Genomic DNA, 26,483 nt, shown 5'->3' with positions numbered 1-26,483 from the left:
ATAAAATCACGACCAACCTCTTTATCATCAGGGTTGAGAAGCGACGCCTTCACCTTCTCGATATCTTCTTTCTTCTGCTGGATCTTCTCTTCTGCGATCTTCAGTTCCTTGTCGATCTGGTCTCCGAGCTCCACCTTGGTGGCGTGCGGGGCCGACTGGAATACAACATACAGTGAAATCTCGATAATCCGGCACTTCGATGGCCCGGGGTACCCAGTAATCCGGCACTAAAATTGGGGTATAGTCATTTTAAGTCCCAATTTACTATGTGCGCCTACATTGTCTCACTTCAATCTCTTTATAAACGGCTAAGATCCAGATAACAGTAGGATTTTCATTGAATTTAGTATTTTAGGAAAATGTATTTCTACAACATACTAAAACACATCAAAATAATATGCAGATTTGCTCTAACTTCCAGTAATCCGAATTTTCCAGTAGTCCGGCTATTCTTTGTGCCGGATTAGTGAGATTGTATATAGGTACCTTTAGCTAAGGTAAGTTTGCGAAGTTGGGTAAAAAAAATGTGAAAGAATCGACTAAATATGAACTTTAAAATCTACAAGAAAATCGCAAAAACAAGAAGTAGACAGAAGGGGTAGTATTGGAACCCTTTGGTTAAAGTATTATGGCTATTTGTAACTCCTACTGTCTTATGGCGTTATAATATGGGGAAAAAAAATATGTACAAATAAAAAAATGTATACTTACATACACTCATACAATGAAAATATGTCGCAAAATGACCCTGCCTACTATAAGCAGTACTTCAGGATATATGTTCCTGAGTTCTGAAATTTTCTCTAAGTACTAGAGTGCCATACATGTCCAGATGTAAAACATGGAAGATATGCCATTCCCTGTCTCTATCGCACGCGCATAATTATATTACTGTCCCGTTTATACAATGCCACAGCGCGAGTGGAGAGAGAGCGACAGAGATAGGTAATTGCACGTCAATGTACAAAATTCTTCGTGCTCAGCGTCCTTACTTTAGTAAAGTTGTAAGAGAAGTAGCACTTACCGGTTGAATGGGATCCTCGAGCGAGAAGCCCATATCGACGTCCTGCTTCCACAGCACCTCGATGAGATCCATGTCCTGCAGACAAACATACATACATGTTAATATTGCATCAAATATAGCTTCCAACTAAATAAATAAACGTGTACGGTAGATGTCGCTAGGGTCCCCTTGACCCACATGGTGGAAAGATTTGCTGGCTATGGATGAGGTCTTGGTGGCTCAGATGGCAGAGCGTTGGAGTGTCGATCCAGAGGCCGCTAGTTCAAGTCTCACCCAAGACAGTAATTTATCCAATTTTAAAATTATTCTAAGGTTAATAGCATCGTTTGCTGATATTTCTGCTAGTTAAAACTTAAAAAAAAAACTAAATAACTATAGAAGTCTAATTAGAGCCCAAAAATTAATGATCTGTCGGCTGCCGATCGTAAAATCAGGCTGATCGTAATGTTCTTGTGTAATGTGTTGACGGCAGTCACATTAAACCAATAGCAGGCGTGGCTCACTCCGCGAATTCGTCGCGTCGCTACAAGTACATGCGGCCCACACCAATTTTGGTGTCTAGCCATAGTAGTTGCCGCGCACCGCTACGGAACGGACGCCTGCTCGCGTTTGCGTCACCTAGCGGTCATATCTGTCGTAATAGACGCGTTTTGTTAGGGAGTGAATCTTCTGTACCTAGTACTATTATTTATTCTGTGCTAATAGATAGGTAGGATAGGTTCGTTAGGTTGTTTCAGATGCCCTAAGGGAAATAGGAGCCACGCTACTAGCGGGAATCCGCGGGAATAGCGTTTCACGATATGCCTAGGAATTTCACGATCTGCCTGATTTTACGATCGGCTGCCGACAATACAACTGACTACACCACACAGTTAAAGCTCTACGGTTATATACATCTCAAATATCTTCATACTTCACCTAAAACCCATAATCATTTATGTTAAACCTGTACATTATATGAATATAATACCTAACCGAACCAGCTCGAAAAAAGCTAAACAAAATCATATAATTACACGCCGGCCATTTTTGATTGGCTTAATACGAAATTAATAACGAAATGTGGCTCAAACAGCTTTCAACTAAACGTTAGCTGAAACACGAACGATAGTAAACCTAAAGTTTAGAGAAATAAAGTCTAAAATAGAGCAGCGGTGATTTATATTAAATCATTTTAAATTTCGAATTCAACTCTTGATTATCCCAAAGAGCTAAAGTTGAGAAAAGTCGTTTGTCAATTTGGGGTGCATTGGAAAAGCTACTTTAAGTTTTAGACGTTAGAGTCTGTTTTGATTTGATAGTTGAGTAATGTTTGAAAGACCCACGCTCGGGGCAGTTTTGATGAGAAAGTTAAGGCTAGAAACTTTAATGGAGTTGTGGGTTCTGTCGATTTTTTAGGAAGAATTATTTGATACGGTACGGTATTCAGAGTGAAGTAACTGCAAATAAATTTGACTAGAAATAAAACATTATCTAATATTTAAAACTTTCGCGTTTTGAACACATATTTTAACTCACATTTATAGACGGGACGGGTAGTTAGCCGCGACCACGACCAGTGAAACCTGTGTCGAAACGTCGGTAAATAAAGGTAATTGAATAAATTTCGCGTTAGACCCGTCTATAAATGTGAGTTAAAACATTATCTGCGTGTGTAATTCCATTTATTCGTCTTATGTATGTTTCACTCCATTATATACCATATAGGTACCCAATTACAGCATATTATTATAATAAATGCGAAAGTAACGCTCATCTGTATGTACACGTCTGTTACCTCTACCGTTAAAACGATTTGGATAAAATTTGAGGGATAGGATTTGAATTTGAGAGCTTGAGGCCCGAGGAAGGCCTATTACCACGTAGACGAAGTCGCGGACAGAAGCTAGATATTGTATAGTTACCTACTTAATTTGAGAATGCCAGTGCCGGGACCAAACAACCGTTGAAAATGTTGTATTTTGCAGTTACGCCCATTTTTGTGGTCATAGGTATCGTATCATAATTTCAAATCGAGCTAACTTCATTAAAATAATACGTACTATGTATATGTAATGTCGTACTTCTGAACTATTACATTAGTACTAGAGTTGAAGTTTTTACGTATAAAATTTTTACTTGATCTTATTTTCTTTGTATCAGAGATAATTGAAGGTTCCCTCCTCTCTCACGGAACCCTACCGCGATGGTATCACGTCGCAGCGGGGCGCCGAGGTCCCGAGATAATCCAACGCTTTTTGTGCGGGTTGGAGGCTTGTGTTACAGGTACATAGGCTTTCATGTACTGGTCATATACTGGCGCCGTCAATACGTATGTATCAGGGATCGGATACCGGTATTTTTTGCATGGGAACAAAAACGGTAATTTTTACGTTCTTTGCTAATTATTTCATTTCTATAATTGGGCAATCTAATAATACGAAGTCGTTACCTAAAAACACAACTGAGTCCTTAATTTTGAGTATAAAATAATTCGAAAAATATGGTAGGTAATTTAGATGTTTTTGCAAAAAACCGATTCCGATCTTAGGTATGTATGTATACAGTTAGTTATGTATGTATAACGTTATGATCGGCTTTTTATATAGCGATGGTGGATGTGGTGGTAAAAAAGCATATTGTTCGTCCAATAGGTCAATCAACAGCGCCCTAGCCTAGACGGTAGCAAAGACATATGCAACTACGGTAGTGACATAAACATAAAAGACGAAAGACTTTCAATTTTTAAAGCGATACAAATATGGGGCATTATATTGTGTCATGATTGGTGTCCATACCATAATAATATTTATTTTATATTATATTAGTACTTAATTAAGCATACCAACGACATCTACCGTTTCAAAAGTAAACTAATAAACAAAATACTCAATTTGATTAAAGCGCCATCTTCCTTCTATTGTGATAACTAAATTAAATATTAATAAAAGCGCCATCTGTTAAAAAGATGATACAACACGTTGAAACCTACTTGCACTAGAAACTGAACCTTATACGGAACCAAGTTGTCGCTAACTAACGCCGCTACTCATCGCTAGAGGGCACTAGCACAGTTACTACAAACTGTTACTAGGTGGCGCTAAAAATGTTAACATCGAACATCGTTAGAGGGCGCTATAAAGCCTAGAAGCATAAGTTACTTTGATAAATTATTATGTAAATTTTGCGTTTCACGTAGCATTATAAGATAATTAACGAAATATACACGCTAGAAACAAGATTAGATACAAGACGCCATCTTTATACGAACGAACATTCACCTCTGCGATAAATGAAAAGTATAAACTTCACAAGACGGCAAAAACAATGTGTTGCTACGGTGATACGAATTTGTACTGTTTGAATAAGTATTTGACAAGTAGTGATTTAAAATACGTTGTATTGTTTTAAACATTTTATGTACGTCTACGAACTTTATAAATAAATTATATGAACGCAAACCAGTGCTCAGAAATATTTAAACACGAACACTACTCAAGGCCTTAGATACAAATGTGGGTATTCCGATTTTTTAAGCATACTTTATAATTATTATAATCTGTTCTCGAAGATTACTTGAGAATTGGTAATAGACTCTAACCACCAGGGCACTCTAACCATAAACATCTAGAAACCCAGAAAAAACCCTGACTTTCCTATCTAACCTTATCATTATCATACATTACATTTACATTGACTTATTCTCGTACGTATGTTTTCTTCAATGTTGAATTGGGACAAGGCTAACAAGCATCACATTTTAGAATTTTCCACTGAAGTCTTCAAATTACAAATTTAAAATATCCAAGCAAGCCACGGAAAATCATCACCAGGTGGTGCTATACATATACAGCCAGACTAGACTTCCAGAACATGCGACCTAATAAACTTTCACATAACCACGGCGCCACTATCAAACAATTGCGAAAGATATCGTATGAACAATGTTTAGTTCCAAAAATTTCCGCACGCATAGATAAATTTGTACAATTCCTAGTACAATCACCATTCCTCCAAGCGCAGCGCCACTATCGAACATTAATCGTTTAAATGTATGGTGTATCGTTAGTTCCAAATTTGTCCGCATGTAAAATAAATATTGTAAATTTTCGCGAGGTCGGATGCGGTCAAGGCAATACAAGGTTGTTCGCATTCGCAATTTGAAATGAGAGTAAATATAGATAGATGTCTACTTGTTAAGAAAACGCTGTTATTTTAGTCTAAAAATACGTTACGGTAAAGCTCTTTTGAGCTTAAACTGGTGATCTTGAGCTCATTTTGTGTGAATCATGTTAATTTCACAATATTATTGTTTATTACGGACATGAGGGCCTACCGCAATGGGGTTGGCACTGTCAAAGTTTTGCATAGATGGCGTCATCATAGCTTGCCCCTTTTTCTATGAGATTTGCATCCAGATCTAGGCTGGCATCCAGGGCATTAAAAAACAAGCAACAACGGTTGCACTCCGGGAGTGCCGATAGAAGTGAAAACTCACCTCACTATGTTACCGACGCCCGGTAACACGATACATACGTTTAGCGGAGGTATTCTAGTTATTTATTATATATTATTATCATTCTCAAATAAGATCACACTTTTTCATTGACATGTTTATTTACATACTGCCATGGCCCATGACAACGTCAAATTATTTGAACATAGGTAAAGAGTCTTGAAAAGGAGTCCGCAACATAAATGTCAAATAACATTGAGTTTTTCTTTATTGATTTAAATGCCTTTTAAATTATGAGTGGCCACCTTACGGGGCTTACGGTCACGTGAACGCCTTACGCTGTCTCGAGTTTATCATTTTTTCCCCACCTCAAAAAATGCCCAGCGCCGCTAAAGAAGTTTTCACTTCAAAAATTGACACAATTCTAGAGATTGACAGGGCAAGCTATGATGGCGCCATCTGCTAAATGTTTCGACCGGCCAACCCCATAAACGGAGATCGAAATTTCGTTATCTAATGCCTCTATCGTACGAATGTTCCTATATCTTAACAGTGATAGCGAGGCAGATAACATGTCTATTTTCGTTTTTCGCGGTAGGCCATCTGTGTGTACATTTTTGGACTAGAAATAGACAAACCTAACCTACTTTATAAATATACAATACAGCCTTAAATATCGCGCATGCATGTTGATTGTTGATTCACTATTTATCTAAAGTCTATTTTTTTATTCCGTAGACTAAAATGACATTTCATAGTATGAAATGACACATGATGTTCATACTATGAAATGTCATTTTAGTCTACGGAATAAAAAAATAGACTTTACGTATCACGCGATCGACGAGTGATAGCGATACGATAAGAGGTCAAATCGATAGTAGTGCGACTATAATATGTAATCTATTACGTTTGTGTGACGTTTGTACTCCCCTGACTGACTAACTATATCCTCGTAAGGCCCAACGAAAAATTGAGTATGTAGTCAGTACGGCCCGTAGTCCTACCAGTAGTACTATTGTTTTATACTCATTCAGACCCAAGTACTTAGAAGACTTTTTTTAATGTTATTGTATTTTATACAGCACCTACTACAGCACTTTGTTTTTTTTTTTGCGATTTTTTTAAAGGGCTCACCGACAAAACAAAACAGTCCTTTAGAAGTTCGTAATTTAAAAGCGCGTAATTTAAAAACAAAATGATGGGTTTTCTATTAAGTCCTACTGGTAGGACCGTGGTTCGCTATGACTACACAATTTTTGAAGGAGCTGGGTCTGAATAACAAAGTTAATAAGTACCATGGGTAGGACCTTGGGCCTTAGGAGGGTATAATAGAACTAATAGAATAAAGATAATAGACTAACGTATAGTCTATTATCACCATGCCGAGTCGGGACCACGTCGGGACCATTTCGTGGCTAATATTATGTGTTGTGCTAACGTGTTACTTCCTCGCACAACGTATCAGCATTGCGATACAGCGAGAGGAAAGCCGCCAGCATCCTTGGTACAATGCCTCAAGGGCCTATTTTAGATTTAAGTTAGTTATTAATTTAGCTTAGTAGTACCACTGTATATAAGAATGTAAATATGGTATGGAAATAAATTGATCTTTCAAAAAAAAAGTTATGTTATGTAATGTTATGTGTAAGTTTGTTTTTCTATTTCTATTATTATACGAAAACGCGCGGGACTTTAAGAGTCACTCGAATCCGCCACCAAAACGCCGCTCCCATACAAATACAATCGAAGTTATGCACTCACTTTACAACGACAAGCTTAAATTAGGTACATGTGCAATAATATGTTACACAACGAAGGCCGCAAAAATATCTTATTTGTAGAGCCATAAGAGCGTGTCCCATATTTTCTGCGGCCTTCGAATAGCAACATATTATTGCAGGTGACTGTACATGAAACTCGACATGAACATAACATATCAGATATATCGGAGCGGCCGAGGTGCTCAAAATATCTGAACACGCACTCTAGCGCCTTGACAATAGTGGCGTGTTCAGGTATTTGTGAGCACCTTGGCCGCTCCGATATATCTGATGGCGACTGTACTAGCTTACGTTGCTATAAATTGTTATAACTGTCTATTTAGTGAACGTCTACGTGTTGCCCTTAGCGGCAGCCATCTTTGTTTACAACTCTATTCCTGGACGCCACGTGGACACGCGCACTACGAGTTTGGCAATAAAACTAACACTATTACAATTTACGGCAATAATTATTGGAACACGTTGATCTGTGGAATCAACACGAGTTGCGAATTACCTTTTCGCACGTGTATTGTACAATGTTTTACAGTACGCACTAGGGCGGTAAATTTTGTAAATTAGCACCATAATTATGTACTGTAAACATATTTAGCGTCATCTACCAGGGATCGGATACCGGTATTTTTTGTATGGGAACGGAAACGGTATTTTTTCGTTCTTTGCTAATTACTTCATTTCTAATTGGGCAATCTAATAATACGAAGTCGTAACCTAAAAACACAACTGAGTGCTACATTTCGAGTATAAAATAATTCGAAAAATATGGTTATTTCTATGTTTTTGCAAAAAACCGGTTCCGATCCCTGTCATCTACACTACACTATTTACTAGAGATGCCACGAATATTCGGCAACTATTCGGTATTCGGCCTATTCGGCGGTATATCACTTACACCTAGGGGTCACAAAACCGTGCGTATTTTAGAAAACCGGTTTTGGGTTTTTGTGAAACAGCAAGACCGGGTTTCCGGTTTTTTCGGTGATTTCGATTTTACGTAGGTGTAATTTATAAAATAAGCAACAGGTGGATCAATACTTTAATATTCAGTCTCCCACGACCTTTCTATTTACTTTGTCTTTACCAAGACCATCAAATTCCATCAATAAAATTCTAAAAAAGGCAAAGGAACGTTCAAATCAGCTAGATGGAGAAGTGACCAGTGTGACCACCACCCGGACCTAATAGTCTTTACAACTAGAGTCACTTGGACGGTACCCCAGTGGCCGCCGAACGGTACGTGCTAGTGGATTTCCCACACTCTCAACGCCGCCCAGTGTCAGTTGTCAAAGGTCTGTAAATACCGATGGTCGAGTCGTATCCTGCCTAACACCACCACGCGGAACGCGGAAGTTTGCTTATGCTGAAGACCTGGCCCTTGTGACACAAGAATACAGCTTGAAAAGGGACAAGATACTCTGAAAAAGGACCTGGGTCTAAAAGACGACTTATTCTGCCGGTGGGGTTTGTGCCCCAGCACTTCCAAGACCGAGGTGTCCTGCTTTCACCTGTGCAACAAACTGGCCAACAAGGAGCTGAGAGTTAAATTCAGGGCAATATTATCCGCCACGACTTCCTTCCTAAATATCCCGGAATCACCCCGGATAGAAGCCTCAACTTCAAGGAGCACCTAAGCAGCCTATCTGCAAAACGTAATAGAGATAGAAGGAAGCGTAATAGAGATGAACGTGTGGCTACGCATCGAAAAATCGAAAAACTCGAAAAAGCCGGTTTTATCAAAGTTCGAACCCGGTTTTGGCAATTGGCTGAAAACCCGGTTTTTCCGGTTTTTTCGATTTCGGTGAAACCGGGTTTGTGACCCCTATAGTTACACCTAACTAAAAAGATAAATTATACAATAAAAATAACCACAAACAACTATATTTTTAATGTTTAAAATGTTTTCTTGGAAAGTTGTTAAATACGAAGACTGTTTTTTTGAGCATTTGTTGGTTACTAATAATTTAATTTTTATCATGGTTCGATTTTACTGTCTCAGACTACATTCATTAGTTCTGAGCAACCAAAATTAAATCTTAGGAAACGTTGTGCTTTGTTGGCGAACAGTTTTCATCATAAATGTGACTCAAAATGTACAAATGTTATGCCGAATATTCGGCACTTCGGCCGAGGGAGGGGCCGAATAATATATTCGGCCAAAACCACTATTCGGGGCATCTCTACTATTTACACTAGACTGGTACTAGTACTGTACTAGGTTACTGTACTGGAAGCCGACTCCCAAAATCAATACGAAGGTGGACGGCAAAGGCAATGAGGAAACAAAGAGGGAGCATCGCTCGAGCCGTCTGGCCACGAACATTTACCTCAGCCCTTGTAGGGTACAGAATACCCGACTTTAGGTAGGTATGTTAAAAGGGTTATTTTGCTGTCGATTTTTAGGGTTCCGTACCCAAGTCCAAAGACACTATTACTAAGACTCCACTGTCCGCCTGTCTGTCACCAGGCTATATCTCATGAACCGTGATAGCTAGGCCACAAGCTAGGTATAAACTTAAAAAACTATGTTAATTACTAAAGAAAATAAAAATAAAAGAACGAATTCTAATGAAAAAAAAAGCGCTGGTGGCCTAGCGGTAAGAGCGTGCGACTTGCAATCCGGAAGTCGCGGGTTCGAACCCCGGCTCGTACCAATGAGTTTTTCGGAACTTATGTACGAAATATCATTTTGATATTTAGCAGTCGCTTTTCGGTGAAGGAAAACATCGTGAGGAAACCGGACTAATCCCAATACGGGCCTAGTTTACCCTCTGGGCTGGAAGGTCAGATAGCAGTCGCTTTCGTAAAAACTAGTGCCAACGGGATTAGTTGCCAAGCGGACCCCAGGCTCCCATGAGCCGTGGCAAAATGCCGGGACAACGCGAGGAAGATGATGAATTCTAATGATAAAAAAAACCGGCCAAGTGCGAGTCGGACTCGCGCACGGAGGGTTCCGCACCATCAACAAGAAATAGAGCAAAAAAATCGTGTTTGTTGTATGGGAGCCCCCCTTAAATATTTATTTTATTTTATTTTTAGTACATCATTTGTGAAAATTTCAACTGTCTAGCTATCGCGGTTCATGAGATACAGCCTGGTGACAGACGGACGGACGGACGGACGGTCAGCGAAGTCTTAGTAATAGGGTCCCGTTTTTTACCCTTTGGGTACGGAACCCTAAAAACTAACAGCTAGGGTATTTGGCAGAAATAAACAAGTTTAGACGAAAATTGTTAAACTCGTTACTGTTATGGTTTCGCGCGCGTAGCCGAATTCGCAATTATCGTCAGTTTGGGGTTTTTAACCGGTCGTCGACTCCTGCGCAGCCTCTGATGCGCGTAGGCTTGGGGCCGTGAAATCATCGCGCACGGTGCGTTGGAAGTTAGAAGGTTAGAATTAGAACCTCCTTATTAAAAATTGTAGTCGCCATCAGATATATCGGAGCGGCAGAGGTGCTCAAACTATCTGAACACGCACTTTAGCGCCCTTAGCAATATAGGCGTGTTCAGATATTTGTGAGCACCTTGCTGGTCGCTCCGATTCCGATATACAAGTTGCAGTCCGTCCCTTCGGCCCTTACCTAAGGATAATTAATTAATGATTAGATTGCTTAGCCTCTTCTGACAGTGCAATACCTATTACCTATATGTATTATCATCATATGTAAATTTATTAATTTCCGCTACCCGAAGGTTGTCTGGAAGCTGGAAGAGATCGCTTTTTAGCGATAAGACCGCCTGTTGTTTACCCCCGCTTGTGTTTCTGTTTTCTTTTGTTGTTTTCTTTTATTGAGGTGTGCATTTGTGATTTTGTGCAATGAAGAGTATTCGTATTGTATTGTATTATCTGTATAAATAAACCAGGTGTTTGAGCCACCGTCTGCAAAACATATGTCACGGCAAGGTGAGCACAATCGATACCTAGTAAGGCCATGGTGGCAATGTAGGTCACAACTGGCGGTCTAGCATGAGTTGCCTTCTCGCGCGCGAGTCCATACCAGGGATGTTGCGAACATCCGCATCCGCAACCGCGGAACTGCCGCATTATTTTCAACATCCGCATCTGCATCCGCATCCGCATAAAATCGATGCGGAGCTTATGCGGATGCGGATGTCGAACAAGTCGGTACAGGAACGTCTTAGCGGCGGCGTAAGAACTAGGTAATTTCGTCATTACCTATAACGAAATCGTCTAGATCCAGAACAGTCGGCCAAGTTACTGTTTATTAAATATAACGCACCTATATTTATTTATTATTTATTTATTTATTTTATTTATATGGAGAACCAACAGCTATAACTATGCTAATAACAACATCAATAGTGACACAGCTCAAATACTAAACGTTTAGTTTTTTTTAATAAAAAAATTCTAAAAATGTAATATTTGACGTTTTCTAAGTACGTAATCTTGACATCCGCATCCGCGGATGTGAGCCTTTAAATATCCGCATCCGCATCCGCGGATGTAAAAAAATCTGCATCCGCAATATCCCTGGTCCATACTTGAAGTCGCGCTTGATGTATGGAGTCGCGCGCGAGAACGCAACTCATGCTAGACCGTCTGGTAGATATAGGAGCCGTGTGCGTTGGGTGGTCTGCCATCTTGTGGCCTGAACCCGTACAGTCAGCAGCAGAAGTTGCTAAGCGGGCTGGGTGTTCAAAATGATCTTGACGCTACTGCATTGTTAAGAGTATAAGCGTGTCAAGGTAATTTTGAACACCTCGCCCGCTTAGCAACTTCTGCTGCTGACTGTATCATGAGTCACTGACAGAGTCAAAATTGACATATACGCTAACGTGTACGTAAATTACCGAGATACATAGGTAGAAAGTAAGTTACGTTCTCGATAGCTTTTATATCAGTGCTAAACTAGTGGTAGCCACACTGAAACATAACTGTACACTGAAACATAAACTGTTTATTTTTCTTATTTCTGGAATTCTGATAATTGACATATTTGTATCTCCTTACTTTAAATTAAAATATTTGTAATTTAGTTAAGTTTAGTTTAAGCAAACCTTCTTTGCATGCTTTGTTAAGCAGAATGTATTGGACATTTTTATATTGTAAGAACTTGTTTTGTGTACTACATTCTTGCAAATGAATAAATGATTTAATGATTTGACACTCCAAACCAAAGAAAGTGCTGCCCTCTGCAGTACACGTACGTTTTCTTGTGCATTGTAGGTTCTGCCATCTTGTGGGCTACAAATGAAGCTTAAACTTGACACTTACAGTTCGCGCCATTAAACAGGAGGCTCCTGTGCTGCCCCCTACAGTTCATGCACGCCTATAGTCACGGCGGTCATGAGGTACTGTCTCTTTCTAACGAAGAAACGACTTAACTCGTTTCAACAATTGTACACGTGTTGATCAATCTACAACCTTATTAACATTGAAATAGAGTTGTAGAGTTTCCGTTCTTCGGGTAAAAGAACTCACTGAACCCTAAAACGAATCGGACGATCTAAATTATTCATACCAACGCAAAGGTGTCAAATGTTAAACGTACTTTACAATTATAATATCATTAATATCGCACAACCGCCATTTCAACAACAATAACTGAAAAACAACTCAATAACACTCAGAATAAGGTTCATTTTTACTAGATGTATAAACAATGTCTTTTTAAAATAGTCGGTAAACTTGAGAATTTCGAAAACCCTAAAAATACGCAGCAGCATGCATTTACGAAACGAAATAGACATCTTATCTCCTTTGAATAACGTGTACTTTCAACAAAAAATAGAAATCAAATTTCGAATAAATAAATGTTCGAAATTTAAAATTTATCTACTCGTCAACACGAATTTGCATGCAAACATTATCGCGGCGTTTCAATTTCGAACCTAAATACAACGACATAAAGTTACTTTTCAATTACGCTAAAACTCACCTCTTGCGTCAGCTCGTCTCCACTGTGATGCCCCTCATCAGGCTCCAGCTTCACGTTCGGCGGCGGCGACGCCACATCCATCTCGCTCACACCACTGGAACTAGCCGACGTGAAGCTCGTGCTGGCTCGCTCCCTCTTCACGTCCAACACTAGCTCGTCGTCGTCAAACATCGGCCGATACACTTCAGAATCTAAAGGCGTGTTCTCCATCAGATACTGTTCTAGGTTATCCTGTTGCTGTTTCACGTCTAGGTATTCCAAGTTTGTTAGTTCTTTCACGTCTTCGAAAATGTCGCCATAGTCTTGAAGATCAGCAAGGTTTTGGTCAAAGACAGAATTGGGTTCTCCAAATTGGAATTTCTCTGCTTTAGCCGTGAAGTAAGGAACGAATTCGTCCATAGCATTATCGTCGTAGAGATCTTCTTGTTCCTTCTTAACTCTGACCTCCAACACCTCTTCGGGTTCCTTTTTAATCTGCATCTCTTCGGATTGAAAGAAGTCGTTGACATCAAAAGTGCGTGTCGCTAATTCTTCAAAGATGTCTGCTTCCGCTCTCCTACTAGGCGTTTCCTCGAACGCTTCAAAAACATCAACTTTTGTGTCTTCTTCATCAGAAGCATCAGTAGTGTGTTCTACTTCTTCTGTTCTATTGTTAAAATAGTCAGGTGAGAGTGTGACGACGACATCAGGCGTCTCCCTCTCTACATCTTCAACTTTGACCTCTTGTGCGACATTGTCGTCGGCGGACACGCCGTCGCTCGTGTCGTTCGCCGCCGCGAGCTCGGGCACTACTGTGTCCGTCGCCACATTATTCACTAAGTATGTATGCAAAACAGGGCCCCGATTATTCCACTGGACATTGTTTTCGCTGAACGAGCTCCCGTATCGGCCTAGCGAGTTCAGTTCCTCGAACAGCTGTCTCTCGTAGTTGATCAGTATGTTGTCTAGAGATTTCGGGTGGACGAATCTCGGTCTGATGAGAGTTCTCGCTTCCTGGTCTCCCCAGTCGGATCCATTGGAGATGTGGAGCCCAGCCAGGAGCTGCTGAGTCTCCGATTCTAAATAGTCGTTCGGATCCACTTTGAGGAGACTCAGCACCAGAGCCAGACGAAGCAACTCGTCACCATACAGCTTCTTCAGCGCGATCATGATTTCTTTTCCGAGTTTCCGTGTTAAAAAGTTTATCAGTCTTAAGCTTGAGCACTATAAATACTGTGAGATCATTGTTATTATACTTTATTAAAAACTAACGGCAAGTCCTTTTTATTCTATCTTCTCTCCTCCTTTTGCGTTTGTCCGGTGACATCTTGCGTCACTCACTTGACGGTTCTCGCGTCTGTCAGTGTGGCCGCCATGTTGGAATACATCACTGAATCACTGAGTTAGTTGTTCTGGTATGGCGCCAGAAAGTGGGTAGATTTCTGGAAAACGAACAAAGATGGCCTTGGAGTCTCTTTGCAAGAACAATAGTGCGTAATTAAATTGTTTTATTACAGTGAACAATATTTGTTAATTATGATCGATTTAACCTCATTACAATTGATCTAAGCAACATTAATGGTGTTGTTTACACGGCAGGTTGAGCAACAAACTTATAAATAAATTCTTCATCGTTTGTCGAAGTCCTTTCCTTCTATCATAACTCTAAGGTTGTCTAGAAGACATCGATTATCAATGTTAAGAATAAGAACGTACGTTATCTATTTTGTGACTGTTTTTCTATATATCAACAAAAAAAAAAACAAAATAAGTACTAGCAGTAGCAGAGGACGCTGGTTCGATTCCAGCCTGGGGCACTGGAGGCCTTGGTCACTTTTTCTTAGTATATGACATTTATTTAAAGTTTAAAATAAGTACTGTCTTTTCTAGAATACATTTTGGTGAATTTCACAAGCCTTCACAATACTGATTTAAAAAGTAAGCTTAATGAACCTCGTTTTTATTGTGATACTAATAGACATGTGGATATGTGCAAACATATTATTAGAAACGTGTTGCTTACGATGATTCCATTCACCGAAACAAGAAAAAAACATCAAACACAACACAAAAGTTCTCGGAATCATTGGAACTGCGCCAGAACTGTAGTCTGAATCCACGACTCTAATTTTTTACAAAATTGTTACTACCGTAATATTTAACATTATAAATACTTTATATACTCTTAGTTAGGGCCTCTTGCTTGTACCTTTCACTAACCCGGGGTTAACCGGTTAAACCTGGAGTTACCATGGCTACTACTACAGTCACCTGCAATAATATGTTCCACAACGAAGGCCTCAAAAATATCTGACACGATCTTATTTGTAGAGCCATAAGAGCGTGTCACATGTTTTTACGGCCTTCGAAGAGTAACATTATTATTGCAGGTGACTGTACAATTTGACACTGGGTTAACGGTTTAACCGGTTAACTCCGGGTTCATGGGATCGTGCAAGTGGCGGTTAGACTCCATCTAAGCTAACTTTGCACCGATTAGAAAAGAACACAGTCAGTGCCATTACAAAGGTCATATTTTCATAGAGATTTGACATTAATGATGACATTCCACACTTTGTTATTGGCATTGCAAATGTTATGCAGAGTTAGCTCCGACTCCATTTATTTTTTTTACACCAGAACATATTTATATCTAAGAAATGAAAAACCGGTTTGTTTCCATAGCAAAACTAGTTACGAGTACCTGTAACCGGTTATGAATAGATAATAAATACCGGTTTTGCATGCCCTGTAAAATTATGTATTATTTTGTTGCTTACATCATTTGATATTTAATCTATCTTGCCTTAGTCACCTAAGTAGTAATACTAGTAAACAATAATATTGACAGAACGGTACGTAGTAGTAGTAGTAAACAAGATAGTGATACTCGTAGTATTATGTAGCTAAATAGATCGTACTAATAAAATATAGTTAACAAACTCCATTATTTAAATTTTTGGCTACGTTTTATTTTCCTCGACATAGATTGTTTTAAAAAAGAGACAGACGTGGTAAAGAAAACTAAAAAATATGCCATTAAAATCCGTTGGTCTAATTATAGTTGTTTTTTTTTAGCATTAGAAATAAGGTAAACAATCTTGATGTGTCTTTTAATTGAATAACACATTTTAAAAATAAGTTACGGTAAATATGTAACAATTATGAATCTAATACGATCTTTTATAGTCTTCTGCTTTCATAAGTAATAGTTATTGCTTTTTAAAATGTGTTTTTCAATTAAAAGACATGTCAAAATAGCTTACCTTCTTTCAAGTTCTTTCTAATGCTAAAAAAACGAACTATAGCTAGTGAAAATAAAGTATTATCATTTAAAATCACAAAATTCAAAGAAAAAGAAAGAAATATAAATACATATTTGAATTCCATTACTTATCAATATATTTAAATTGTCAATTTTAAAAGATGTTTATATGCGGGAAGTATTTAAATTTACTAGACAGATCGATCACAGACAAAAAGCTTGCTTTTTTAAATTCGTAAGTATTGTCTCAGACAATAGATAGATTGTTGCTAGCCAAGTTAATATATTCATCTAATTTAAATTTAAAAATGTGGTTGGACACAAGGAACAACTGACGTTCGAATTTACTCTATTGACCTGTACAACACACTTAAATACATTATTTAATTAACATAACAATTGTATTTTTATTATACTAAATTAAAATAAGTATAATGGAAAATTTTATTTATTAATTTAGCTAATTTCTTATAAACAATAACAAACATCAAAGTATGACTCCGTCGCGAAAAAAATACCTAAATTTATCTCCACGCACCACAATAAAATAACGCTTTAAAACATCACCAGTCCATAGACAAACAAGCCAAAACTTTCGCGCGCTTTCGCGAAAAAACACGCACGGTTTTTTTTTAATCTCCGCGAGACAAAGGTGTTTGTTTACGTCCGAGCAGGCGTTCAGAGCCGCGCGCGTCTTGGGATCGACTGCGTACGCCGAAACGGTCGTTCGTTGACCGGCGGATATTTTTCAGTGAGGAGTTGAGGACACTGCGATTTTCAAGGTTACATGCACCAGTGCCAACATAAGGAGGTTAACGTTTTGACCATAGCTTATATTCAGATCAAGGTAGTGTAGTCGCACTAGTCGCCATCAAATATATCGGAGCGGCCAAGGTACTCATAAATATCTGAACACGCCTCTATTGTCAAGGCGCTAGAGTGCGTATAATGTATAATGCGTATTCAGAATTTCAGATATTTTTGAGCACCTCGGCCGCTCCGATATATCTGATGACGACTGGTCATTTTGATGTAGTTTAGTTGAAACCATGAATCGTATGTGATTCGCAACAGATTTTTTACTGACGACTCATGTCCCAGTTTACGAAACAAACAAAAAACTGAGATAGTCTTGTTACCAACACTAGTCAGTACCCAGTAACATCATAATATTTATATTTAATAAAACTATGAACGTATTATTTTTAGCTAAGTTTCCTCGTAGTTACGCAAAACGACCTCCAGATGAACCGCCCGCCGTGTATGGCCGCGTAGCCAACGTGCCAATCGCTTACGCTCCGTAGCGAACGAAACGCAACTGTCACTGTCGCACTAATATGGAAGAGTGATAGAGAGACACAAAGCGATTCGATGGCGAAGCGATAGCGATTGTCACCTTGGCTAGAGGCCGCCTGTTCTTTGTCCTCTCGCTTCCGACTTACTCATATGTGTCATGGTGTACACTCATACTACCATACCAACTACGGCATCGGCATGTATACCTACCGTTATTACGGAACATCGGACCGATTTTTACGATACTGCAATACCGGAATTGAAGAGGACGAGGTAATATCGATTGAAATTCCGGTATTGGATTTTTTAGTTCTATTTTATAAAAAATTATGTAGTTACGACTAAAATTAATTACTAGACTACGGCAGTTGTCTGATATATGTCGACTTAAATGTTGATTTAATTAATCTAATTATAAAAAATAGTAACAAACGGAAATAACAACGAACAAAATATTTGTTATAATTTATAAACAATAAAAAAATATTTTTAAATCGTCAATAGCAATACCGGTATTAATTCCGGTATTGAAAGCCATGTGGGATTTTAATAGGTACCGATATTGGATGCCCTGCTACCAACAATAAAGTAAGTACAAATACCTAGGATTTTTATATTTGATTAAATTGTTTAAAGAAAGAGGTTAGGTTATTTTTGAGCGGAAATCCTGTGTCTAATAATAAATCGTTACCGTTTAAGATAAGAAATCGAATCCATTTAATTTAAACTATATTCTTATCAACAGAATCAAACAAATTTCATAACAACATGTTTATTTAATTCCCCCTAGAACTACGACGCAATATTAACTAAAGTGTCATTCTATGGAACTTGCTAACTATGTAAACAAACCGCCATATTGAAATTGTCTCTGAATCATGAATTTACAAGTGACATTTGTTTACATAGTTAGCAAGTTCCATTATAGAATTACACTTTACATGTTTACATTTTATAAAAGTGAGGCTAGAACATGGCTGCCAAATAGGGTATTTTCCTACTAGTCAAATCAGTTTCTTTTTTAGAACTATCAAAACGTTTTGCTAATATGGAATTTATATGAAACATTACATCGTGACATTCGTGACGTCACGGTCAAATCACCTACTTTTTATATTTCTATCCGATTCCGATTTATTAAATAAGAGTTGATCCACCCAACTATTTCTTGTTGTTATTCTGTCCGGTCAGCCAATAGACAACAGTAGCATAGTTTGTTAGAAGACATTGTACACCACCTTCTTCTGACACGCTTGGTAGGCGACCCTCAATGGAAAGGGTTTATATGTACGAGGGGTATTCAAAATATTCTCGGTATGAGAATGAAAACAAACAAGTACGAAAAGTTTGATATTTTTATTTTTCAATATACTCCCCCCCTATGTTCATACACTTAAAAGATCGATCAATTATTTTTTTTAATCCTGCATAAAAATATTTTTTATCTTTGGTGTAAAAATGCTCCTCCACTGCCGCCTTCAATGCTTCATCATCGGAAAATTTATTTCCACGCAGATCCTTTTTAAGATTGGGGAACAAAAAGAAGTCGCTGGGGGCTAAGTCCGGACTATACGGTGGGTGAGTAACAGTTTCAAACCCACATTCAACAATAGCTGCCTTGGCAATATGAGCAGTATGGACGGGGGCGTTGTCATGCAGAAGCATAACACCTTTGGTTAACTTTCCTCGCCTCTTTTCTTTGATTGCATCCTTTAATTGACGTAGAATGTTAGCGTAGTACTGTCCTGTGATATTTACACCTTTTTCTTTATAATCGATCAGTAATACTCCTTCACAATCCCAAAATATCGTGGCCATGACCTTGCCAGCTGAAGGGATGACCTTGAACTTCTTGGGATGAGCTGAACCCTTAATGTGCCACTGCATGGACTCTTGTTTACTCTCTGGGTCATAATGATGAACCCAGGTTTCATCTCCAGTAACTATTCTTTGCAGCACCTCATCAGGATTTTCACCGCACAGGTCAATAAAATCGGAACAACAAGCTACACGCATGTCTTTTTGAAGCCGAGTCAGCATTCGCGGAACCCATCTTGCACTTACTTTTGACATATTAAGATGGTCATGGATAATATCATGTACGGTACCAATAGAGAGATTGGTTACTTGTGCTATAGATTTTACCTTCACTCGACCATCTTCCAATATAAGTTTTTCCACTTTATCAATATTTTCTTGTGAAGTAGCTACTACAGGCCGGCCAGGTCTAGGGTCGTCTTCAACACTCTCCCTTCCACGTTTAAACTCGCTTGACCACTTTTGAATGGTAGATAAAGAAGGAGCATACTCACGGTAAACACAATCCATTTCCTCTTTTATGGTTTTTTGATTTTTACCCTGTTTTGTCAAGAATTTTATCACGCATCGATGTTCTAATTTAGTTAACATTGTCAATTCCCACATGATGTTCATGTTTGTTCAGCAATTGCAGAAAAACAAAAGAACATCTCGGTTCGAATTATACTTTTTTTTAATGTCAATGAATAAACCTTAGCGGCCAGTAACGAAAGAAATTTTAGAAGAGGTTGTAAGATATCAATACCGAGAATATTTTGAACGCCCCTCGTATCACTAAAAAGCGTGTTTGGTGAATTTAAATGCCTAAAATTCAGGGTTTAAGTAGTGACCCAGGAGAACGTAACCATGGCAACGAGTGACAAGAAAAAGTTGATTCACCCTTGTGCTTAAAAATAACTGCTATCTATGTTTTCATTATCTGGTGCTTTGTTTCATGCATGGTGTGAAGTATTTATTGACGGATGAAAGCTCTCTCCGGAATTCGGAATTTTATTTACACTCTTTGTTTATGAACTGACATTGGAGCGACGTAAAGGCCGTTTCCCCGCGTTCCAAATTTAAATCAGACAGATGTTTCGATTATACTGTACAAGTGTACATGAAGTATACTATTGAGTCGTTAAAATCGAATTAAGAATCGATTTAATCCTCTTTTAAGATACTGATAGATGGGCCGTAAAATACAAGTTTTTATTATTATGTGTGCAAAGTCTAAGGAACTGCGATACCTTAGGCAACGTCGTTAATATGCAAAAATGCTTCTAAAAGAAGGTATCATGCTGAATAAAATTTGAGTTTTTTAAGTGTAACGATAAGTTAGATATATGTATGTACTTAAAATTTGAGTTTTTAAAGTGTAAAGATATGTTATACTAGGCTAGGGACCATGTCCATGTCCATAAAACATTGACAAATTCTAATTTCAAAGTCTAATTCTAAAACAAAGTCGCTTCCCGCTGTCTGTCTGTCCATATGTAGGTATGCTTAGATCTTTAAAACTACGCAACTGAATTTGATGCGGTTTGTTAATAGATAGAGTGATTCAAAAGGAAGGTTTATGTATAATTTGTTAACCCGTGCGAAGCCGGGGCGGGTCGCTATTTCTAATAAAATTAGAACACGTAAAATGCTAATCTAATGATATTGTCAAAATTCCTAGCTATTTAACATTTCACCATACTCACTTACTTTACAAGTGCCGTAATCAAATGTGGAAAACGCTTTGCAATTTTCAACTACGTAATATAAAGACATCTGGCTAAAACGACGTAAGCGCCATCTCATACAAATACACTTAAGTCTTTGATAAACTGATACAAGTATATGCGCAGGAACAAGACAGGTCGTTCAACGTATCACGTCATTTGCAAATGTATCAAGCTCAATCTAGTATAACCTGAACTCGCTGTCCTTACCAATTATAAATAACCAGAGATCTGTTTATAATGGTTTTTACGCAAGTATTTCACCATAACGGAGACGCGTGCACGATAGCGAGCACGTGGTTGGAAAGGGACAGCGATAGCGGCGTCTCGCTCAGTGCATAACTGCATAGGTGCGAAATGCATTGTTTGTTTTTGTTATTATTGATTTAGCGTCATAGTTATTGTTATTTAGGTAGGTCATACACATGCTAATACATGCGCAAACATACAGGGTGTTTCTGACCGAGTATCTAGTTATTCAAAGTAAGATAGAGTAATACATATTACATTTGAGGGCGTGTATTTTACCTTTAAATTAATTTAAATTTAATTCAATTTCGCGATAGACCCGTTTTAATTAAATTTTATTTCGCGATAGACCCGTCTATAAATGTGAGTTAATATTATTTTACCTATTTTTGAAACATCCTATATAAGTATGTATTTCACTATTATTTATATTTTTAAATTGTTGTTATTTAAACTTTTTTGCACAACATAATACAACAATGTTTAAATCGAGGACTTAATGCCAAATGGCATTGTCTAATGTCAACAACAAAAGTTTGTTATATTTTATTGTTCGTAATTATTTTGATTTTTATAAATAATTTAACCTAAATTAGAAACCGGTTAATTTTAAGAAGCAAAACCGGTTTTATAGCCTAGATTAAAGTTACTGTTATGTATTTTATTTTCAACGTGCCAATCCTCCTTTTTTTTCTATGAAAAATTCCTGAATGTTTTTTTTTAATCTGCTTTCACATATGTATATGCGAATCGATGTGCCTTACGCACATATTCACTCTACAATTCATACATTCTACAATTCACTTCTAAATTAGAAATTTACACGTTTTCTAACAGTTCGTAAGATCGCATACAGAACAATAGTTCTAAATTGAGCTGAAAACAAGTTTGTGCCAATAACACGTGTCGATCATAAAGGAAGAATTTCAACAAACGCTCGTATTATATAGTACAGTCGCCATCAGATATATCGGAGCGGCCGAGGTGTTCAAAACTATCTGAACGCGCACTCCAACACCTTGAAAATAGAGGCGTGTTCAGATATTTGTGAGCAGCTTGGCCGCTCCGATATTTCTGCACAGTCAAGTGCACACATCTTACTCAAAGGTATGTTTCATAGCTCTTATGTCGGCGAATAAACAATTATGGAACATATTTTTGAGTAAGTTGTATGCCTGCTTATTTTTATATTTGACCGTACTTACATAATGCCATTCGTTTATGTTAAACAAGTATAATACAAGGAAGTTTCATTCAAGCCATAGAAGTTAAGCTCAATTCCAAACTCAGTCAGTAAAAGGATTTTTTTACTCTTCTTGTATAAGGTGTTACTTTATATAAGGTTTTAAATGCAAACGCCGCCTTTACACTTAAAGTTTCTTATTATGTAATAACCAGGGATGTTGCGAATATCCGCATCCGCATCCGCAACCGCGGAACTTCCGCATTATTTTCAACATCCGCATCCGCATAAAATCGATGCGGATTTAATGCGGATGCGGATGTGGAACAGGTCGGTACAGGAACGTCTTAGCATCGGCGTAAGTGCTAGACTGCTAGGTAATTTAGTCATTAACCAAAAAAACCTATTAGAAATGAGCAGTCAAGCGTGAGTGGGACTTAATGTACGGAACCCTTGGAACGCGAGTCCGACTCGCACTTGGCCGGTTTTTTGAAATAAAAATTACTAAAATGTAATATTTGACGTTTTTTATGGTACTATCTTGACATCCGCATCCGCACCCGCGGATGTGAGCCTTTAAAAATCCGCATCCGCATCCGCGGATGTCAAAAAATCGGGATCCGCAACATCCCTAGTAATAACAATAAGCTTGCTTTAACTTTTAGGCTTAGTCTAGAATAATTACTTAGTATTTTGTAACTAGGGCTTGCAATTCGAATATTCGAATATTCGAATTTGTCGAATATTCGACCTGTTTTGATATTCGAATATTCGGCCGCTCAGGTTTCGAATATTCGAATATTTTTTATTACTATAAAAAAATGTATGTCATTCGCTGTAGTTACAGTTTCTGTGTGTTTTCCGGGTATTTACAATGAATGAGGAACGGTAGGTACCCAAATACGAAGGAAATAATATTTTTACTGTATTCCTCTCGATCTCGGTGTCGGAGGCCAAGATCCACTTCGGGTCGTTGCGCCACAGCAGTAAGTAAGTAAGTATTCCTCTAGATAGACTTCGTAAATACAGTGAAACCTAACTCAATTTAAAAGAAAACGAAATCAAAAAGTATGTTATTTTTACGGTGCGTAAGTTTTAAGTTAAAGGGTCATTCTGTTTATTCAGTACAAGCTTACGTTAAGCGAATTTTTGAAGTCTAAACCATGCCACTTATCGCAATTCTCAAATTTAATCATACCAAACCTGCCCAACTTGGTAATCTAACCATGCACCTTTAGCTGACGAATAATCTACCCAGTACTCAACTAACTTTTTCCCTTAAATATTCCAATATTATATAATTAGCCGACCATTAGGAATAATAACTTGCCAAAACAAATAAAGTCAATAAAGATTCAAAATACAATGAAATTAAAGGCCTTTTTACAGACCTCTGAGTGATTACAAGTTAATTTAAATCGGAAAATAATTACCTACTAAAAAAAATATCTTACATACCAGGTGTTTGGATGGTTAAAGTTATATTATTTCACGCAACGATGCATTTATAATAAGTTTTATCTAGAAATATTAAATACGTCTAATTTTGGCGTTTTACTTGTTTTTATAAATGTGGGCATCTTATAAATAGTAGGATGATAAAATCTAGTCAATTAACTGGATTTCTGCCAAATATCCTTAGTTTTAGCAATATGTGAAAAAAGCTTTTGAATAAAACGATAATAAACCGATTTCTCGTTCCTTTTCTTATTTTTTATAATATTCGAATAAATATTCGAATATTCGAATACGTCGTCAGAAAAAGTCGAATATTCGAATATCTGAAAGTTTCGAATATTTGCAAGCCCTATTTGTAACACAGCGCGATGTTTTTGTTTTATTTTGTTTAAATTAATACGTCATCATCTTCCTCGCGTTGTCCCGGCATTTTGCCACGGCTCATGGGAGCCTGGGGTCCGCTTGGCAACCAATCCCAGTAATTGGCGTGGGCACTAGTTTTTATGAAAGCGACTGCCATCTGACCTTCCAACCCAGAGAGTAAACTAGGCCCGTATTGGGATTAGTCCGGTTTCCTCACGATGTTTTCCTTCACCGAAAAGCGACTGGTAAATATCAAATGATATTAGTTTGTATTTAGTTTAATTGTAATTTTAAGTTGTTTTTATTTATTGTTTTTTTTTGTTATGTTTGTCATATTTATTTTCAGTGTAGATATAAAGAATGAGAATGATATTTCGTACATAAGTTCCGAAAAACTCATTGGTACGAGCCGGGGTTCGAACCCGCGACTTCCGGATTGCAAGTCGCACGCTCTTACCGCTAGGCCACCAGCGCTTCTGTTTAAATTAATACGTAATGAAATAAATACTTTGTTATATTTAGATTTATATGTTCGTCCGAGGTCAATTATCCAGCGTCACAAGGAAACGTCACAAGAATAATCCCCGTGACCTCAGGCGTTGCATTGAGGCTCAAAATAAACGCATTGTGCATTATAATTTCATAGTGTTTAATTAAAGCGGCTATATTAAGTACTAGCGAGCTAGCACCCGCCCCGGCTTCGCACGGGTTAACAAATTATACATGAACCTTCCTCTTGAATCATTCTATCTATTAAAAAAGCCGCATCAAAATCCGTTGCGTAGTATTAAAGATCTAAGCATACATAGGGACAGACAGAGGGAAGCGACTTTGTTTTATAATATGTAGTGATGCTCAGCCCGCGACTCCGTCTGTCTAAAAGTCGTATAATATTTAGCAACTACTTAGCAACTTCTGCTGACTGTACCACGTAATATGGCCCAGGGAAAACTGTATTGGCTATGTGCGGAGTTGGTGGTGGGGGAAATACTAGCGACGCCAGCGCACGCCGTGGTAAAAATATGAACTTTCGTGGGACTACATCTTCTTACTATTTGACAACCACCAACTGTCAAATAAGTAATATGTCCCATACCCACAAGGGCGGCGCCAACAGTCATGCACGGAGCGAATATCTCTACCAGGGCTTTAAATACCGTTAAAAAGTTGGTATCGTTACCACAAGGTGACAGATTTAACGTTAAGTTGTAACTAACGTTAGACCAGGTACCGTTAGTTATACTACTCTTTACCGGTAACAAAATGGTAACGTTAGCAGCTGTCAATTTGAGCTAACGTTAAGTCAAAGGTATCGATACACCATTGTTAACGTTAGTAGGTAACGTTAACAGCTGCTCATTTACCGTTTGATTAACTGATAGGTGCCATCATCGTTGACAATCGAGCGAATGTTCATTCACTCTCAAGCAGAGATGGGCAATTTTAATAACAAGACTTCCGTGAGACAAAGACATATTAAATGGAGATGGGCATTTCGTAATTGATTCCTGGTTCCACGATTACTCGAAATTACTTTGTAATCTGATTACCGATTCCCAGATTACTTTGTAATCTAACAATACCGAATTACTAATAGTGGAGTCAATATAAAGTTAAAGTTACATTAATTGCACAGTAAAATGTTTCTACACGGGTGAATTATATATCATATTGAATACCCGTCTGCGAATTAACAACTTGATATCTGTTCCCGTTTTTGAGAAATAACATTTATTTTATTTTATATTTTATACTACCTAAACAGTAATTTCTAACTAGATTTTTTTTTAAGAATGGGCTATGAAGCTTACACGACTACACGGTCAGAATTTCTCCCGACAATAATATTAATTATAGATTTAATGAAAAAAACAATAATTTTGTAAGTTTTCCATGACCGAGAATATCCCACACTGAGAGAAAAGTTTACTATTGTGGTTAATGTAATAGTATTTGTTTCGATCATGTTTAATTTATCTGCCCGAGGAACTGCTATATTCGCAGAATAGCAGCATGATTTTGGA

General features: G+C 37.9%; 1 protein-coding gene across 1 annotated transcript in view; it reads right to left on the bottom strand.

Annotated features, from left to right (window-relative positions):
• The window catches only part of LOC134660162 (segmentation protein cap'n'collar-like), a 108,360-nt gene extending 93,766 nt beyond the window's left edge, over positions 1–14,594 (bottom strand). The window contains exons 1-3 of the mRNA XM_063515892.1: positions 13,143–14,594; positions 1,025–1,099; positions 18–155 (exon numbers count right to left, since the gene is read on the bottom strand). Coding sequence (XP_063371962.1) covers positions 18–155; positions 1,025–1,099; positions 13,143–14,291 — 1,362 coding nt within the window. The 5' untranslated portion in view covers positions 14,292–14,594. The remainder of the gene's footprint in view (positions 1–17; positions 156–1,024; positions 1,100–13,142) is intronic.
• Between the last annotated feature and the right edge of the window lie 11,889 nt (positions 14,595–26,483).

The sequence above is a fragment of the Cydia amplana genome, chromosome 26 (genome assembly GCF_948474715.1).
Source record: "Cydia amplana chromosome 26, ilCydAmpl1.1, whole genome shotgun sequence".
NCBI classification, from domain to species: Eukaryota; Metazoa; Arthropoda; class Insecta; order Lepidoptera; family Tortricidae; genus Cydia; species Cydia amplana.
This window is presented reverse-complemented; position numbering and strand designations above follow the sequence as displayed.